Source organism: Dioscorea cayenensis, chromosome 20 (genome assembly GCF_009730915.1).
Source record: "Dioscorea cayenensis subsp. rotundata cultivar TDr96_F1 chromosome 20, TDr96_F1_v2_PseudoChromosome.rev07_lg8_w22 25.fasta, whole genome shotgun sequence".
Lineage (NCBI taxonomy): Eukaryota > Viridiplantae > Streptophyta > Magnoliopsida > Dioscoreales > Dioscoreaceae > Dioscorea > Dioscorea cayenensis.
Genome location: NC_052490.1, coordinates 27858520 through 27880016, shown reverse-complemented (window position 1 = coordinate 27880016; position 21497 = coordinate 27858520). Strand labels below are relative to the sequence as shown.

Here is a 21497-nt window from a genome sequence, read left to right as displayed (position 1 = left end):
TCCCTAGTTGGGTACTTTTAGATGTTGATAAAAATGGGTATGACTTTCATTAAGGCAAGAGCCTAATAAATATATCCAATTAGTATAGATATAGATACAAGGGATAGGTAGAATGTATAAATATAGCATGTAAAAAGTATATGTATATGTATATATAAGTACTCTAACAGTTTCTCTTAAACTTATGGTGGATCATAAACTGAGAGTTTGCCAACTAGGAACTGAAATCAAGAAACATATGTGCCTTAGTGAAAAATCAACAAGCTGTTGGGCGGAGACAACATACGGAAGAAGAATACTGCCAGCAAGGTAATGATAACAAACAAAGTGAAGAGCAACCTTAAGATGCCTCATGCGCTCATAAAACACTGGATTAGCAGCAATTTTGATGGCACTTTGGTTGTCACAATATGGAGACACCAAAATCCATCAAAATCTGACGCAACCAAAGAATCTCCTTGGTAGTGGAGGACATATATAGCACCATACTCAGCCTCAGTAGTAGAAAGAGTAACAATAGATTGTTTCTTGTTTTTCCAAGAGATAAGGGAATCTCCAAGGAAAATGCAGAAGCCAGTGGTAGATCTCAAATTAGTAGAATCTCCTGCCCAATCAGCATCACAGTAGGCACGTAGCTCGGACAATGATGTGGCCGAGAAAAATAAAGATCGAGTGATAGTAACACGGACGTAACGAAGAACCCATAAAGTGTATTATAATGAGTAGAGTGAGGAATACTCTCAAATTGACTGAGAACACAAACATCATAATCAATATCGGGTCGAGTGATAGCCAAATAGACTAGAGCACCAACAATAGCTTGTTATCGAATGGGATCAATCATAAGCTCAAAATCAGAAGAAGAGAGACGGTGATGTCACTTAACAAGAGTGGAAGCAATAGAAGATCAATGATGCCTACTCATTGTAAAATGTCAAAAATGTATTTCTGCTAAGACACCAAATAACCACGACGAGAATAAGCAATCTCAAGACCCAGAAAGTAAAGAGGAGGACCAAGATCTTTCATTTGAAACTCGGTGTGTAACCGTTGTTTTAGAGAAATAATAGTGTCAGTATCATCACCTGAAATAACCGTATCATTGACATAAAGAAAAAGAATAGTATGACCACGAGGAGTCTAACGAGTGAAGATGGCATAATCACGAGGAGTCTAACAACGAAAATGGTCTAACTAGACGAGAGGAACCTGTTTGAGCCCATAAATGGTCTGGCAAAGATGACACACATACTGGGGTGGATGAGAGAAACTAGGAGGAGGAGTCATATAAACCTCCTCAAGAAGATCCCCATGTAAGAAGGCATTGGTTACATCTAACTGATAGAGTGGCTAATGAAATGCTACAGCAATAGCAAGAAGAAGATGAATGGTAATCAACTTAGCGACAAAAGTAAAGGTGTCCTCATAATTAATGCTACACTCCTGAGTAAAGCAACGAGCAACAAGACGAGCCTTATAGCGCTCAATAGTGCCATTAGTACGAGTCTTGACCCTATAGATCCATCGACAACTGATGGGGATAACACCGGAAGGAAGGGGAATGAGATCCCATGAATGTATTCGCTCAGGAGCCCCAAGTTCATTTGTCATAGCCTGCTACCAATGGGGATGCTGGATTACCTTACGATATGATTGTGGCTTATGATGAGTGTGAACAGTAGCAAGAAAGGTCTGAAAATGTGGAGAGTAGGTAAAAGAGAGAGAAAGAACAAACCTAGCGGGAGGACGATGACTACGGCCTGGATAACGATAATGGACGGCATGAGCACCTTCAAAAGAGGTGGGCCTAGAGGAGGAAGCGAGAGAATCACCTGAAGTATCAAAACAAACACCAGGGGAAGATGGGAGGGGGAAGGGGGGAGGGGGCATAGAAGAAGAAGGAGAAAGATCAGAGGAAACTATGTGGGGAGTCATGGAGATGGAAGGAATGTCAGAGGAAATTGTGTGTGGAGTCATGGAGGTGCCAGGAGTGAAGGAGATGGGTAGTATAATGGAAGGAAAAGGAGTAGGAGGAGAAGACAAAGACCTAAGAAATGAAAGGTGTATCTTCAAGAAAGGTAACATGATGAGAAATACGAAGATGATGAAATGTAGGATCATAGCAGCGATAACCCTTGTGTTTAGAGCTGTAGCAAAGAAAAATGTATATCACAAAACATGGAGAAAGTTTAGTTCGCTCAATGGAAAATAGAATCATGAAGTAAACATAGCCAAAAGTGTGAAGATGACCATAAGATGGGGAACAAGAGAAAAGACGCTCATAAGGAGTAACACCATAAAGAGTAGAGGAAGGTGTTCTATTAATGATATAGATGGAGGGAAGAACAACCTCTACCCAAAATTGTTGAGGAACAGAAGAGGCAAAAAGAAGGGGCGAGTGGTCTCAAGTATATGGCGATGCTTGCTCTCAACAACACTATTTTAAGCAGGTATGTAAGGACAGGACTGCTGACAAAGGGTACCGTGAGAGGAAAGTAAAGCACGAAAAGATGTAGAGAGATACTCTTTAGCTCCGTCGGTTTGAAGAACCTTAATTCGTTTCCCACACTGAGTATGCACCATGTGTGTGAATTGAGAATAGATAGTCAATACTTCATATTGAGAACGTATAAGGTAGAGCTAGGTATATCTAGAAAAATCATCAATAAAGCTTATGTAATAAGAGAACCCAGTAACTTAAGAGTAAGGAGCAGGATCCTAGACATCAGAATGTACAAGATCAAAAGTGGAGACAGAAAAGGAGTCATTGGAGGAAAAAGGAAGAGCGCAAGGTTTAGCAAACTTACAACCCATACAAGAAGATAATCAGCCTGAAAGGACAGAATTAAGACAACCTGAAATAGTTAATAGTTCAGGCAAGCATTAGATACATGCCCTAAATGAGAGTGCCAACGATCTAAAGAATAAACAGAAACAACAATAATAGGAGTGCATGTGGAAGAAGAGGGAGATACAAGTAAATGAAGAAACTCAAGGTGATAAAGACAGCCAACTCTACGTATGGTCCTAATCCTCTGTCTTGTAAGATGGTCTTGCACAGAATAGTCAGAAGAGAAAAAGGTAATAGTCAAACCATGATCAGTAAGCTGACTGATAGAAATAATGTTTAAAGCTAAACCAAGAACATGGTGAACTGTGGGAACAGTGAATGAAGGAGGCCAAAGGTGACCGGACTCCGTGGCAAGAAGAAAACTTCCGTTAACAGTATGAACACTAGAAAACGGGTGGGTGCTATAGAGATGAATTAGGGTAGTGGCATTCACAATCATATGATGGGTAGCACCAGAATCTAAAATCCATGAAGAGGAAGACATACCAAAGGCAGCAGGCATGACATAGGAGGAACTGGATTGCATGACATATAGTTGCTCTATGAGCTGAGCAACTGAGAAGACCTCGACATTAGTAGCATAAGGTGATGAAGAAACACTACTAGATCCCTAAGGAGGGCAATGTTGTGGATGTTATTGTTGCCATTGCTAAAGTTTTGGACAGTGAGTCTTCGCATGCCCTTATCGCTTGCATAACAGAAAAAAAAGAGATAATCTAGTTGAGGAGAAGAATGGAGCACTGGGAGTAGAGGATCGAGAGAGCACAAAGAATTCACAGCCAGGACTATATCAGTAGAACCTGGATGAGAGGATGAGAGTGTGTATAGCCTAGTCTCCTCAACCATAACACTGTGCACAACATCATCAAAGGATGGAATAGGGTCCAGATTAAGTAATTGGCTACGAACAGCCTCATAGTCAGGATGGAGATGCATTAGAAACTCAAAGGTCTGTTGTGTCTTGCGAGACTGAATGCATGTCGTACAATACTTGCATGTCAAATAAGTGGAAGACTCTAGAGAATCAAGTTGTCTCCATAAAGATCGTAACTCAGTAACATACTCCCGGACAAAGCGCTCCCATTGCTGGACATAAGTGAGATCCTGTAAAATAGTATAATGGCAAGCAGAACTAGACTACTCAAACATATGATTAGGCAGTCCCACATAGCAAGGGCAATTAAAAGATGCCTAATCTCCATACGAATGTCAACTTCGTAGGACTGATATATGAGGGTTATGGCACGATGATTAGCAGTAACCATGAAGCAAATATACTGTCAATCTCTTAAGGGGGGATGCACCATCCACATGGCCAAGTAGCTCTAATCAGAATAGAATGATGCGTACAGTAGTGTACCATTCTTTGTAATTGGAGCCATTTAACTTGACATCCCCTGGAGTAAGAAAATTGGGAGAGGATACCGAGTTCATGTGTTATATTTTTTTTTTTTCGAAAATGGTCATCATCAATCAATTAAGGCCATCACCATCAACCTTTTCAAAAAAAAAATTCAAGAATTCGTATGCCACTAGTGAATGTCTGTCACTTGTGTTGCCTGGGAATGTGTGTGCCTCAGAATTCGTGGATGTCTTCCACTTATGTTGGCTGGGAATTTGTGTGCCTCAGAATTCATGCAGTGAATCAATGCATGATCCGTAAGGTTTGGTCGGGTATTGAAATATACCAAAGGAGCATCTAGATCGTTTCATAGAGCCAGAACATCATCAGATGAAAATCATGCAAAGCAAAATTTATTTGCTAATGGTTGCAGCGGTGATCCTTTGAAGAATGATAAAGAAACACCCATTGACGGTAAGCCACTGGATCATGTAGAAATAGTTTTTTTTATAGATAAGCAGTAAATGGAAATGGACAATATGCAGGAGGATATAAGCAAGAAACGGTAGAATAGACGAGGAAAAGAAGCGGCCATGTGATACGGCAACATTGGTAGTGAGCCAGGGGACGATGTTGGTGACGGAGTGGGAAAGCCAGTGCGTTGGTGGCAAATGCATCCTCGAGACAACGGGATCTGACAGGGAGAAGCAGGGAGAGGCTTGGAGCAAAACCCAGACATGATCTGGCCGGGGAGAAGAAACTTGAGGGCGATGAGAGACAGATTAAGCTATCAAAAGAAATCCGGTGAAGTAGACTCCAATCCAGCGATAAAAAAAATCACCGAAAGAATATCTCTGATACCATGTTAGATGTTGATAAGAATGGGCATAATTTTCATTAAGGTAAGGGCCAATAAATAGATACAATTAGTATAAATACAAGTGTAGGTAGAATATATAAATTTAGCATGTACAAAGTATATATAATTACTCTAACATCCACCTTATTAAATTGTGCCTTATGGGTGTTCAATGGCATGCCTTTTGTGCACCCAAATAGTCTTCTCATTGTCACCATCAATGGGTTTGGTTTTGTCGTTGAGGCTCTCTACATCATGATGTTTTTCATTTATGGTAAATGCAAAATCAGAGTATGTAATTATGAACAACAATGATACCGGAACTTCATACACAATGTTTTCATTCATAAAAATCTTATATAGTTGAAGATGTTGGAGATCTTAATTGCTGAAGTAGTGTTCATAGCTATTGTCATCCTCACAACAATGCTAGTTGCTCATGACCACAACATTCACACAAAGATTATTGGCTCTCTATGTGTCATCTTCGTGACACTTATGTATGTTTCACCATTATCCATCATGGTAATAGCATTGTTCCTTTTTTTTTTTCATTCTCATGTTTCATATTCTTATGTATATAATTTAGGATGTTAACGGGATGGGATTCACCAGAGCTGTATTCCCCAATTCTGACCCTCACTTGCCAAACTCATCCCTGAACTCGGGTATAGGAAAAAAATTTTGCCCATCTCTGCCCTCCTGGGGATTACCGGGTTTAGGGATTTCTAGTCCCGATTTTTTTTTGGCATCCATTTATCCTCTTTTACTATATGAATATATTAAATACATTATCTTTTAATACTATATATGTTTATTTAATATAAATAATTTTCTAACATTATATATGTATATATAATCTTTAAATCATATATTCAAGGCTGGGGATTTACATCTTGCTCAGGCCTCAACCCTGTTCCCCGAATTTTAACCCCGGTTCCGACCTTGTTAGGGTGAGGAATCAAGTTCCCCGTTGTATCCAGAGCAAATTGACAACTTTAATAAAATCTGTTGTCCTTGTTGTTAATTTTTATTATTCTTTTATGCTTATAATTGTTAATAATGTGCTGAGACGGGTTATTTGGGAATAAAGCGTAAAATACATGTCTTTCTACTTAACACTCGTGGGTTGCCTTAATGGAATAGACTAGGCCATTTACGGTTTCATTCACTGTGACATCTTCGTTGTTGTAAGTCCTTTTTTCATATATATTATATACGGAGTATTTATTTTAATTTGATTTAATCTTTTTTTATATGAGCAATAATAATCTCATTATGTCTCTAATTGTTACAATTTATTTTGCAGATTCCTAATGGAATAGGAGCATTACTAGGCTTAATTCAACTTGTTTTATATGGTTGTTATTTCAAATCAACACCAAAAGAAGATAAGGGCTAGCCCAAAGGAGAGCTTGAGCTGCCAACTGTTATAAATTCGAGGAGAAAGAGTTCACAAAAGTTCAATCTCTGTAATCACTCATTGATTCACAGAATTCCATTGAAAAACAACACTTAATTCACCCAATTTCTCAGCTAAATCAAACTCAAATCATCATTCCTCTTGAATTCAATCACACAAGCATCAATCAACATGCGAATCCACTGATTAACAGTAATTAACTAAGATGCAGACGTTGAATGAAACATCAACATCCAAATCAACCAAAACAACTAATAAAATCTTTAGAAGTGAATAAAATCAAGAACTAAGAACACAGGTTAATACATAGGAAGAAAATGCATACAGTAAGATAACTCGGGAATCACTTCCCTCCCATTTGCTGATGGTCGGAGATGATTGCCGAAGACCAGTGATGAGCCCAGATGACTTTCAGCTTCTTCCCTCCTTTTTTTCTCTTTTTCCCCTTCCTTTATAGTCCTCCACAGCAGGATGGTAACGACCTTCCTCATGCACGTGGCTTCTACCATTTCCATTCGGCACCTATCATAGCTTAACCGAATCCCTCAGACGCGTGCTCTCCACTCGTTGCCTTTCACTTTTGCGCTTTGCTAGCCATTTCCCTTTGTCTTCATTTAAACCTGGTACCTTGATTAATGTTGACTTGCTTCCTTGCAAGTTCATTGGTTTTGCTCCCTTGCCCTTCATTACATCACCCCCAGCTATAAATACGACCTTGTCCTCAAGGTCTAACGATGGATTAGTGTGTTGTAATTGACCCAAATTTTCCCAAGTAGCTTCATCAGCTGTTAGGCCTTCCCATTTGACTAATCCCTAGGAAATTAAATTCCTATTGTTCATCACCTCTCATTTTTGCAACACAGCATGAGGCTGTAACTCCAGACCTAATTCATTGAATAAGATGGAGGATGTCTATGATAACTATTCCTCAATAGGATTGCCTTCAGATTCCTTTAGCAGAGATACATGAAAAACTGGATAAATGCGAGCTATTTTAGGCAATTGAAGCCTATATGCGACAGACTCAATTCATTGAAGAATTTGGAAGGGTCCAAAATAACACATACCAAGCTTTTGGTGTTTTATCAATGCCACTGTTTGCTACCGGTAAGGTAGAAATTGCACAAAGATCTATTCTCCTGCATTAAAAGAAATTTTAGTACGATTGCAATCAGTAGGCCTTTTATCCTTTCTTGAGCTCTGAGTAAATTGTGCTTCAATTGTTTCAAATCTGATCCCTTTGTTGCAGAATTGTAGTGACCTTAGGAGGATCTTGATCATCAGAATTATATGGTACCAATGGTTGGGGATCTCTGCCAAAGAGAATGTTAAATGGTGTCATTCCAACACTAGAATAAAATGCCGAATTGTACCAAAATTGGGCCCAAGGAAGTCAGTCCACCCATGTTCTTGGATTAGCTGAGACAAAACAATGCAGATAAGACTCTAAACATTTATTCACACTTCAATTTGGCCATCTTATTGTAGGTGGTAGGTAGAGGACATAGATAAGGTAGTTCCCATAGCCTTGAAAAAAATGTTTCCAGAAGGAGCTGAGAAATGTTTTATCCCTGTCACTTACAATTGATCTGGGTATTCCATGAATTTTGACTACATTTTTTATGAAGGCCTCAGAAACAATTGAACTATTAATGTCAATTTTGAGTAGGATAAAATGACCGAACTTTGAGAGACGATCCATGACCACAAAGATGACTATGAATTACTTAGATATGGGTAATCCAGCAATAAAGTCCATGGATATGTCCTCCCATACTTGGTGAGGAATGGGAAGTGGTTGCAGAAGTCCACTTGGGTGTCTCTGAGATATTTTTGCTTATTGACATTGTTAGGTAATATCGCAAAAATCAAATAACATCATCAAAGCCATGCGGAAGCAATAATAAATTTGCAATATGCCCTAATTGTTGTAATGAACACAGTAATTTAATTAAACGTCCTAGAAAATTACCTCTTAATGTTTGAAAGCCTTTCTTCGATGTGCTGAATTTGTCTCTTGGATTGTCATAGATCTCCTACCCCCGAAAGAAAGTCCCACGCCTCTAGATCACACACTGGAATTAAGAGATAATCTCCTCTTCTTCTCCAAATAACGGCTAGAGTTAGAGAGGTAGAGAGAGGTTGGGGAATTTTCCTACTAAAAGATTAATTGATTGATTCTAGGGTTAGAGAGGAGTCATATTTATAGAGACTTCATAAAACATGATAAACATTATTCAATTATGAGTCCTATTCGAAATATGAACCTTTATAATATGATAAACATTATTTAGTTATGAGTCCTATTAGAAATATGAACCTTCATAATATGATAAACATTATCATAGAAGTTCTATTAGAAATATGAGTCCTAATGTAACTAAAACCACTTTTGTCTTTGAGTCCTTATAATTTTGATTATCTATTCAACTCCATCGAATTTAAATCAAAATTTAAATCTAAGACAAAAACCCTAGACCAATTTACAATTTTACTCATCCCATGAAGTAAAATTGTAAATTGACAATTTTATCTGTGTACTCAAAACGAGACTGATTCTTTATCCCTTTAAGCGTGACTCCCTAGGTTTGTTCTAATTGGCAATGGGAGGATACTAAAGGATGTGGGTGACACCTAGCCAGGCCCGTGACTCCACGTCGTAACCCAATTGAACACGAATGAGTAGATCATTATGAACCTTTCCGATTATGATTACCATATATATATAAACCCTTCATTCTTGTATCCCAACCGAGTGAGAACCATAATAATTGTCAAACTCACTGAACTTGATCGTATGCTAATAACTATTATAGAGTAAGATTACCAAACTACCCTTCGTGTCCCACACGATTAGTTTGACTGCCTTGGCCAAAGTCTTCTAATCTCACATACTTATAATCGCATAGGATACTGACTTGTTTACTTCCGAGAAACGAATTCGTTCGTAGTGATCACTCACAACTGCTACTTGCTCGACATAGTCACACTTCTAGGTCGGCCCTACCTAATAACTCTAGTAACAGACTAGATGTCACAAGTATATTGTGATCATGATACGTCATGTCTAAGTTTCACTCTTATGATCATAACCAACAATCCCAATCATTAACCGTCAAAGAGTAAAACCCATGTCATTGGATTATTACGAGTTATGTTCGAATACACCAATCCCAATGATACATTTATGACATATGCTCCTACTATTCTATAGTGTTCAACCAACACTCTTTGTCAAAGTATATGTCATACAAATCCTTACGAACCTTTAACGCCCAATTAAAGATTCTCTAATTTGTGAACTATTTAAGTGTATAAGTATTAAACCCTTATAGTGATCTCCTCTTTATCCCACAAAGAATAGAAGGTTTAACTTAATACACATGTACTATGATATTCAAAACTAATTATAATTCTATCACAAGATTTATATGAACATCAAAATAAATGCATATTTAATAAGAAAAAGAATGTATAATACAAATGAAATGCCCTAATACAAGTATTCTTGTTGGCATTCGAGGACATACTTCTAACAGACATGTCACACATTGTCAAATATAAGATTTAACATCTACAGGCACAACTTGCAAATAAAATTAAGCTGCTAATTGAGCGTATGTCCTCATAGATCCAACATGACCCCCCATTGGAGAATTATGAAACTCCTGCAGTAATAATTTCCTGATTTCAGCATGATTGGGAACCACCAGTTTACCCTGCTTGTATAATAAGTTGTTGCTATAGGAAAAAGAAGTGTCTTGGGAGTCACTAACTACTATAGAATTAATCACGAAAACACACCTAGAGTCCTGCTGTTGTAACTGCTGTAGTTGATCAATTAAAGTATAGTGAATAGAAGATAATGCCAAATAGAAACTTCGTGACAAAGCTTCAGCCCCCAAATTTTCCTTCCCAAGTTTATATTCAATCTGAAAATCATAACCAAGGAGCTTGGGCAACCAACGTTGCTGTTTTGGTGTTTGAATTGTTTGAGAACATAAGTGTTTGAGAGCTTCTTGATCTGTATGAATAATAAATTTATGACCCAATAGATAGTGCAGAATTTGTTCACTGCTTCTGTTAGTGCATAGAGTTCGCGCACATAAGCTGATTGCCATTGCAATGCAGGACTCATCTTTTTCAAAAAAATATGCAACTAGGTGATTTTGTTGACTCGAAATAGCGCCAATACCAATCCCGGAAGCATCTATTTCCAATATAAAAGGAAGAGAAAAATATAGCAATTATAGGACATAAGCAGATATAATGACTTGCTCCAGAGATTCAAAAGCACCCTGAGCGTTGGGTGACCACTGAAAGTTATCCTCAAGAAGTTCATTCAAGGGATGAACAATGGAAGCATAATGGTGGATAAACCACCAATAATATCCACTAATGCCATGAAAGCCTCACAATTGCTTGAGATTTTGTGGTACTAGCCAGTTAATGATAGCGGTGACTTTGGTCTGATCCATTTGCAATCCAGAAGCAGACACCACATGTCCCAAATATTCAATTTGTAAGAACCCAAAGTTGCATTTAGAAAATTTGGCATATAGTTTGTGTTGTTGGAGAGTAAGTAATACAGCCTCAAGATGTTGCAAATGAGTATGCCAATCAATACTGTACACTAAAATGTAATCAAAGAAGATCAATACATACCTTCACATAGCAAATTGGAAAATGCCATTCATGAGTGCCTAAAATGTAGTAGGGACATTTGATAGCCCAAAGGGCATTACGAGCCATTGATAATGGCCATGATGAGTATAAAAGATGCCTTGTGTTTATCTGCTAGATGAAGCAAAACCTGATGGTAACCTGATCTCAGGTCTAATTTAGAAAACACAGAAGCACCCCCCCCCCTCAACTCATCCAAAAGTTCATCCACTTCTGGGACTGGAAATGCATCCTTGATAGTGATAGTATTTAAGGCTCTGTAATCGGTGCAAAAATGCCATGTACCATCTTTTTTTTTTTGACAAGTAAAACTAGAGAAGAGAAGGGGTTTGAATTGTGCTCGATTAATCCTTCTGCCAACATGTTCTTGACTTGTAATTCAATTTCTATTTTTTTGCTATGAGGATACTGGTAAGGTATGACCATAACTGGTTGAGAATTTGGTTGTAACACAATTTGATGATCACAATGTCTTGAAGGAGGCAAGCCTTTGGGTACAAAAAACACAGTGTGATACTTTAACTTTAATAACAACTGTCTCACAGATTTTGGCATCTCATTTGGAAAAATCCAACTTCTAAAAAGGTGTCATTGTTGAAGTATTACTAGAGTGTGCAACATCAATCAAGTTGTTGTCTTCCATGGCAATCAATGTAAAACATTCAGAAATTGAATTGGTTGTGCATAAACGATGCAATTTATGAATTGAGGCTTGCTAAGGGCTCTGATTAGTTTCTCCTCCCAATGTAATGAAAGTCTTATCACTATAGAATTGAATAGATCGAGCACTATAATCAACCAAATGTGGTCCTAATGTCGCCAACCATGCAACACCCAAGATGAGCTCAACACCAGCAATAGGTAACAAATAAACTGAAATTTGTATAGTGTGGCCCTAAATTTGAACATGCAACTTGTCAATACAACCCTCCACTTGCAGTGAGTTGCCATCCCCAACCAAGACTTTAATAGGAATAGATATTGAATCTCCAAATGTAGAAATTTGGCGAGTCTCGGTTGGATGAAATTATCATCACTGCCACCATCTAACAGAATCTTTACGAGATGACCATGAATAGAACCAAGAAATCGTATAGTACCAGATAAAGGAGCACTGTTCATAGAATTAAGTGACAACTTTGAAATGGGCTTTTCCTCTGATTTTGGTGCCTCTACTTCCAGCTCAATTTCATATTCTTGTTCTGTTGTGTCATCTAGAGGATCATCATCCCACTGCAATAATAATAACCTCTTGGTAGCACACTTGTGAGTTGGAGAATACTTTTCCTCACAATTGAAACATAATCCTTTAGCCTTCTGAAGTTTCATCTCATTGAAGCTGATTTTTTTGTAATGAGGATTACTGCTAGAGCTCACTATTGAGGTAGACACATTGTTAATTGTTGTTGGAGAAAGTAATGCTCTTGTTGTAGGAACTGCTACTTTACTAGGAATTGCCACAGAATTAATATATGGGGTATAGGAATATTTCTTTGGATATTGGCGAGCCAAAGGAATATATCTGTCTTCATATAATCTGGCTAATGCCGCTGCTTGGGAGATAGTATCAGGTTTCTAGGGAATTATATCCCTCTGAATTTCTTTGTGCAATCCACTAATGAAAGAAGCCAGTAAGGCTTTGGATGCTATTCCATCAACTCGATCAGCCAACATTGTAAAATTAGTATAATATGCATTGACAGAATCTGTTTGAGTGAGCTTGAATAAGGAATATTAAGGACTGTCCAGCACTGAAGGACCATAATTATCCTGTGATCCAAAGCTGACCAAGAACCCATAGTGCCATTCTTCTCCAACATCTGAAACCATGGTACTAATAAACCATCAAAGTGAATGGAGGCAATTTCCAATCAATGTGGATCATGAATCTGATAATGCCTAAAAAACTAGTCTGCTTTATAGGTCTAGGGAAGAACATCCTCACCTTCAAACCTGGGAAAATCAATTTTTACCGATCTGGTATAGAATGGTGGATTTCTGCGATGATCTATGTCCTCCATTAACTCAATGCGTACAAGAGAAGATCCCTCCATAATTGGCGTAGATGTAGCTACCTGTAATGATTCCAGGCATTTGGACATAGTGTGTAAGGTCTATTCCATTAAATTCATCTGCTCTTCCCTCTTATCCATGGCTGCTAACAACCGTTCCTCCCTTTGTTCCATCATTGTGAACATAGCATCCACCTTGGCTGCCACGTCCTTCAATCTAGTACCATCAACCATTGTGACAAACGAAAGCACCAAAATATGTTATGAATTCGAGGAGAAAGAGTTCACAAAAGTTCAATCTCTGTAATCACTCACTGATTCACAGAATTCTATTGAAAAGCAACACTTAATTCACCCAATTTCTCAACTAAATCAAATTCAGATCATCATTCCTCTTGAATTCAATGACACAAGCATCAATTAATATGTGAATCCACTTATTTATAGTAATCAACTAAGATGAAGACATTGAATGAAAGATCAACATCCAAATCAACCAAAACAACTAATAAAGTCTTCAGAAGTGAATAAAAGCAGGAACTAAGAACACAGGTCAATATATTGGAAGAAAATGCATTAAAAATAGCAAGATAACTTTGGAATTATTTCCCTCTCATTGCTGATGGTCGGAGATGATCGTCGGAGACCAGTGACATGCCCAGATGACTTTCAGCTTTTTTTTCTCTCTTTCCCCTTCCTTTATACCCCTCCCCAGCTGGATAGTAACGACCTCCCTCGCACACGTGCATTCTCCCATTTCCATTCGCCACCTGTCATAGCCTAACCGAATCCCTAAAACGCGTGCTCTCCACTCGATGGCTTTCACTTTTGCGCTTTGCCAACCATTTCCCTTTGTCTTCATTTAAACCTAATACCTTGACTGATGTTCACTTGCTTCCTTGCATGTGCATTGGTTTTGCTCCCTTGCCCTTCACTACACCAACCTCCATGCCTTCCATTAAAACATGATCATAGATTTATATATATATATATATATATATATATATTTATATATATAGTGAATTTTAATCTAGTGTGATCTCATAGATTAATTACCACTCTTGCTCTATCTTTTGTGTTTGCGCTAGTGTTTTTAAGTTTGCTTATAAGTTCGAGGATGGTAGTCATGTTTCATATCTCCAACTTTCAATGTAAACACTATTATTATTATTTCAGCAATTTTGGTTTCATTAAATTATTGACATTCATGCTTATTTATTTAAAACACACTTCTTATTCAATACTTGAGTTTCAAATATTTATAATTAAGAAAGTATGGTATTTGGAATTTAAATCTAATATGCTTTATGATGTTTTTTATTGAAATAAAAAATTAATTAAAAAGCCAATGACTCTAATAATCTATTATCACTGGTACTATGTGTAGAACATTGGTGTTTTTATCAAAAGGTGTTTTCTCTCTGTTTTTTTTAGAAAACGAGATCATCAATTTTTCTTAGCCCATCAAATATATATTTGCAAATTTTGAGCATTTACCTAAACTTAATTTTAAATATGTTCATGAAAATAATTAGATGGTTATACACACCCAACTTAAAAAGATTTAATTATTTCAACAAATACATAAGTAATTAATTTTAGAAAACTTTAAATATTACTAAACAATAATAATAATAATAATAATAATAATAATAATAATAATAATAATAATAATAATAAAGAAGTAATATTTAAAAAATTTACAAATATATTTTGATTAGTGTTTCAAAACCTTTTAACCTGCTTTTAAGAATTGATCATATTGTATTTTAATTTCATTCAAACAACAAGATACACCACTGAAATAAGAGAGAAATTTATGATTAGTACTGAAGTTTTTTTTTAAACAAAATATGCAGACTTTTTATAATTTTTTACAAGGGAATTATGCAAATAATTCAAAAGTAAAATAGTTTTGAAATATTTAGACAACGAACACCAAAATGAAAAGAAGAACACAATTTTTAAAACCATAACAAATGATGATTTAAATTTCAGTTTGTCATGAGCAAAACAAGCTTATGACTATTGAGGTTAATTTGCAAGAAATTACATAGCCATGCACCATGTCAAACTTGCAAACATTGAACCAATTCATTAATCCAAGATCCCAAAATAAAACTACAATCCTGCAAACAGAACTGATCAAAATATGAGATCCTGATTCACAACAATCATCATCCAAGATCCCAAAATAAAACTAAAATCCTGCAAACAGTATTGATCAAAATATGAGACCCTGATTCACAACAATCATCATCATCATCATCATCATCATCTTGTTGATGGTGCTGTTGTCGGCAACTCGAGCTCCCCTCTCGGCTCGCCAGTCTTTTTCGGTGTAGATTTGTAGTAGCAGGCATATAGAACTAGTTGTGCTAAGCCTAGCAGTGCTCCCAATCCATTAGGCAGCTACAAAAGACAGCAGTTGTTTTATATAGTAAATCTAATTAACACTCCAATAAACATTACGTTGAATCATAAACTCATTAAACCAAAGATCCATAGAACTTACAACGACGAAGATGTCGAAGTGAATAAACCCATAGATTGTCCAGTCGATGCCATTGAGGCAGCTCGCAAGAGATAGGTAGAAAGGCATGTACTCAACACTCTTAGTCCTGATAACAAGTCCCTGTGCATTATTAACAAACAAGCAAATAAACTTGAGTATTTTGAGTACATGTATACTCTTTACATGTGGCATGGCACAATCTGATTGAGTGTTTAGTTTGTTACTTGAGAATTCAAAGCAATGTGCATGCTGTAAATGAAATGCAGAATGGAAATGAATTTATAAAGAGTATAAAACTGCAATTTAATAAAGAAAACTTGTAACTTTTTCATTGATGCAATGTTCATCTCATAACTAAAGCATTAAAAGGTTAAAAGAATATGTATATGATGCATATGCTATGCAGAATGAATCTGGCATTTATTACAGTATATGAATCAAATTTGCAGACTTAACCGTTGATGAGTTTAATACTATATTAATTAGCTTTGTGATTGAAATCAAAATTAAAAAACATGAAAAAATTAAAATTGCAGTTATACATATTCAATTAAATCACAAAGCTAGCGAGTTTAATATTATAAATCAGAAAAATCCTAACCTAATAATCAATTACAAAACCCAACCTAGAGGGATACAAACCTAAAGTATCAAATTAATCAATGAAATTATAACACACACACACACACACACACACACAAACATAAAAATACTAATCTAACATTAAGTTTGATTAAATATCAACTATATTAGTGATCAAACATTGCAACATTTTGTGGATAAATATAACTGCAGTTTAAATCTAAACCAAATAATCAAAACAAGAACACATGCACCAAAAAATCTCAGAAAGATCAGGATTAGTCCAGGGTTGCAGAAAATATTACCATAATCGAGAGCGGCGAGCCATACATAATAGTCCCAAAGACAATACAAAGAGTTCCAACAATCTTCGTCCGAATACCGTAAGACGGAGTGCTGAGCATGACAACCAATATAACAATCACCATGAACACAATCTCCGCCAACAAAATCATCACCATCTTCAACTACAAAACCAAAAACCAAAAACCAAAAAAACCATGAGACCAAACTCTAAAACCAAAACCAATAAAGATTTCTAGGGTTTCAATGCCACAAACCCTAAGTTTCTTAGTGCCGTAAACGAAGAACATGATGATGTACAGCGACTCAAGAACAACACCAACCCCATTGATAGTAACAATGAGAATACTATTTGGGTGAACAAAAGGCATTCCATAGAAAACCCACAACCCACAGTTCAACAATGTCGCTAAATAAGGGATCGGTGAGAAATCCTCCACTGCCTTCCTCTTCCATATCTTCAAAAACGTCGGCCTAACAATCAACAACAACAACAAAAACACAAATCATCAAAAATCAAATCAAAGATTAAAGAAACTACAAATAATACTAGCACAAATTAATACATACACCGGCGAGAGAAAGAGCCCAAGAGTGATGATGTTTCCTGCAAGAGAAGAAGATAGAGAATGCATGTGATAAAGTTTCCATCTTTGAATCTATAGATAATGAGAATGAAAGCATGAGGATGTTTACCGATGATGCCGACGATGTTGCGAATGCCATCGGGGCTCATTTTGGAGCTTGGTTGGGAGGAGACGAAGAACGTAACAAGAAGGTCTCTGAGAAAAAATGTTGAAGGAATAGAACTTGTTTATATAGAGATAGCAATAAATGCTATTAATGGTCTGAATTTATAATTAGTGTTTCAATAAATAAATAAATAAATTATTATTATTATTTATTTTTTGTTTTTATTTTTGGTAAAATGTGAGCTTGTGGTTATGCGGAGAGTGCTGGAGGCCGTTGGTGGTGGCTTGGATGTTCGAGAATTGAGGTCGTGCCCGGAATGGATGGATTTTCTGGGACCTGAAAATTGGACTCGGAAACCGACCTCAGTGTGGGGTATGGGAAATGAGCTAATAAGATGGCTTGGTTTTTTTTTTTGTGGGAAAGAGTAGGGTTTTGTTTAAGAACTTTGACCCAGTAACCGACCAGGTGGATGGCAAATTTCATTATCTTCAATTTGTTTTTAAATTATTAATAAATATCTATGTAATAAAAAAAATATCATTATTATTCATTAGGACACTGAAAAAAATACTAAAATTTTATAAAGTTTTGTAATTTAAAAAAGTTTTAGTTTTTTGAATTTTGAATTTTTTTTTGGTTGTAAGATGGTTTTTTTTTTAATGAAAAATTGTAATAAAGGAAGGTATATGTAGATAGAAAGATAAAATTAGGTTAATTTTGGTGGATGTGCTCGGTTTTTTTTTTTAATAAAATTTATGATTCATCTACTTTAATAAAATAAATAAATAGATTTGGTGGATATTTTCAATTAGGGAAAGTAATAAAATTGAATTTAATGGCATTAATTGTATGGGTAAATTTCAGGGCTGGACATAAAAGTTGGTCTATGTTAAGTATGATTATTTATTACCACAATTTATCTCAATTTATTATTAATTTTCTTTGGGAAAGTAAATAAATTTTATTGGGTTCATGAATCTTATTTTTCATGACGATTTCATTGAATATGAATCTTATTTATCCTTAATGATTGTTTGATTGAATCTGATTCATTAGTTAATGGAGAAGTCTTTATTTTATTTTATTTTATTTTATTCCTAATTTGATTCATTGTTAAATTATTCATGCTAAATTTAAATGTGTTTGTTTTGAAATCACTTTTTTTTTAAAGTAGATATGAGATTATACCAAATATAGCCTCTATAGTATATAGATATATATATATACACACAAAATATCAACTAAGAACATTTGTCAAACATCCCATAAAATAAAAAGAAGTAAGACAACAAAAATAAAGAAGAGAGATAGACGGAAAAAGAGAGAGAAATAAATAGTAATGTGGGTTGTTGAGGGCTGTAAATGGGATTCAACGGTGGTGATTGAGCAGGTACCGTCTGAATGTTGATCCCATAGCTGTAAATGCATCATATTGCGGCCACTGTTCATCACATTAAATACTGCACAAAACAAGTGTGCCTACTGTACAACTGTTTGAGTTTGAATTTAACGACTGATTTACGTATAATTTTTTAGATTTCTTATCTAAAGAATGTGTAAATGACTCATCCTCACACACACACATATATATATATATATATCAAGGTTGAAGATGAGTTTTCAAAAAGAACCAGGAATAGAAAGGGAAGTAAGAAAATGTTTTTGAGGAGAAATATGAGCAATATCAATAATTACTTAAATACTTATATCATAATTTTAAAATGTTATGGCAATAGCCGCAACACAAAAGTTTTTTTATTATATTTTTAAGAATTGAAATGATTTATTATATAATTAATTAAATAGATTTGATGATGGAGACAAGTGAATTCTCTATTTTATTAATGGGAGCTAAATCTAGATATTTCTAAATTGATTGATTAATTGGAGAGTTAAATTGAGCTGCAATCTATTTTTGGAGATCTATTTATGGAGATTGATAAGTGAAGAGGGAAAAAGGGGTGGGGGGAGGGACTTGGGAGAGGAAAAACAGAAAAATAGAGGAAGAACTAGAGAGGCTGGGAGATGTAGGCCTAGAGCCAGAGTGCTAACCAACCAATATATATATATATATATATATATATATATATATATATATATAGAGAGAGAGAGAGAGAGAGATGGAGAAACATAGAGGAAGAAGACTGGGGGACAGAGGGAGATAGAGCGATCTTAAGCATTAGGCTGAGAGGGCCGAAGGGCGCTATCAGTGGCGTTTGCACCACTATTGGAACTTTAATTCAAGATTGTTGCTTGAAGGACATACAAGGTGTAGACGAGATTGGTAGGCCTGATGCTTATAAGGAATCTTCGTAATGTTGGGATTTCTAGCTTTTTAGGGGTATCTTCATGTTTGGGATTTATAGGGTTCTTCCTTGTTTTGATGAATAGCAAGGAGTAATTGTTTTGATTTTTGAAGTTTTGAAAGTTTGTAATCTTTGAATGATAATCTGAAAAACAGCAATGGATAATTGATATTTTGTTTTTTTATTACATTTAAATTATATACTTATTAGTAGATTATATATGATGATTTAAATAGCAATGGTTGTTTATAGGTTTTTTTTTCATTAATATTTTTTTTTTAATTTTAAAATTTTTAAAGTTTTTATTAAAAAAATAACATCTGGCACGAGTCAGCCCAAAATGGGCCATGTCCTTTCTTGGGCTAAACTATAGTGGTCGGTGGGCATACTTGTTTGCCACTGTGAAGACGTGGGTTGTGTCAGCCCAAAGCACGCATAGTGCTCAGGTTGTGCCATGCCGAGTCAAGCCGACCCACTTGACACCGCTAGTTGAAGATATGCTTGGTTCTTATTGATGTGTTTGGCAAGTTATAGTGGTTCTAGATTCAGTTGAGATTGTTAGGAAATTTGGCTATGTTTGACATTAGTTCAAATAGTAGGGTTGATAATACTTCAAAGTCTTCTTGAGACTCTCTTGATGAAGTGGGAAAATATTTTTAAGACCACTAATTTCATGCTGAATCCAATGTAGTAGTAGAGAATACTCTTTGTGAGAGTTTCTCCATTTATCTCTTGAAACTCTCTTGAGTTGAGTGGAAACTATGTTGAAGATCACTAACTCATGTTGAAGTCCAATGTACTGGTAGAGAATACTCATTGTGAGAGTTTCTTCATTACCTTTTGAGACTCTCTTGAGTAAGTGGAAAAGTTCTTAAAACTCTCTTGAGTGTAGAAATCTCTTGAAGATCACCAGCTTTTGTGAAGTCCCAAAGAAGTGGTAAACAACTCCCCCCTTGAGATCTATATGAGTCAATAGAGGTTTTTTCCTAAAAAAATTTATTAAATGATGCTCACTCCTCGTATGTTAGAAAAAAATAAGAAGAATAAAAAAAAAGTAAGAAAAATAGGATTCTTAAATTGACTAAAAGAAAGCTCAACTAGTGAAAAAAGAAAGTTCTCTAAGTAACGAGTTAAAAAATTTTCTCTCAATGAAGAAAAAAAATGTTTCAAGTGAATTGATATATAAAAAAAGTATTTCCTTGATAAGAGACATTGAAACATTTAAATTCAAAAATTAAAAGAAATCAAGTCTATGATTAGCAAACAAATGGGGATACCTACCCAAAAATTGACAAGATATTCTAAAACACCAAACAAGTCAAAACAATCAAGTTAGTGACCCAATCATATGAATGGTCATGACTTAGAGATGCACAAGCTAAGGCTCAAAAGCATAGGATAGTTGAGGCTTGAAAATTTCAAATGATGAGACAAATGAGCTTAGGAATTTTGAGACATCAAAAGTCAAAGAGTCAAATAGCTTCACAAGTCCAAAACTAAAAGCTTCACAAGCATGAAACACCAGAGCTTTCGAAAGTCTAAATTAAAAGAAATTAAGTTTGTGATTCACAAACATAGAGAAATCACAACTTGAGATCCAACTGATATTCAATATATAAACAAAAAAAAAAAACCAAAGCCAACAAAGTCAAATGAGATGCCCTCACCGTGGTTCTTGGCGAAAAAGTTGGATATAACAAAGTGAAAGTAGACCCAAATTACATGAGGCCACTGGAAGATTAAGAAAATAAGATTAGGAGAGCTAGAATTTCTAGTCCTTGAATTTCTTGATTAAATTTATGTACTATTTTATTTGTTTTTGGAAATTGATAAAATTAATTTCTTATATCCAATATTTCTCATCCACACTTGTTTTTAATCGAAGGTTCCCATGAATTAGTTTGGGATAATTAACATTATTAGATTTC

At 35.6% G+C, this 21497-nt stretch overlaps 1 protein-coding gene across 1 annotated transcript; it reads right to left on the bottom strand.

The window, feature by feature from the left end:
- Positions 1-15341: 15341 nt before the first annotated feature.
- On the bottom strand, positions 15342-17333 carry LOC120251902 (bidirectional sugar transporter SWEET6b-like). The gene is made up of 6 exons (XM_039260550.1): positions 17267-17333; positions 17141-17177; positions 16828-17044; positions 16573-16734; positions 15686-15805; positions 15342-15582 (listed from the first exon to the last, which is right to left on the bottom strand). The coding sequence occupies exons 1-6, from the start codon at positions 17304-17306 to the stop codon at positions 15445-15447; spliced, it is 714 nt and encodes a 237-aa protein (XP_039116484.1). The 5' UTR covers positions 17307-17333; the 3' UTR covers positions 15342-15444.
- Between the last annotated feature and the right edge of the window lie 4164 nt (positions 17334-21497).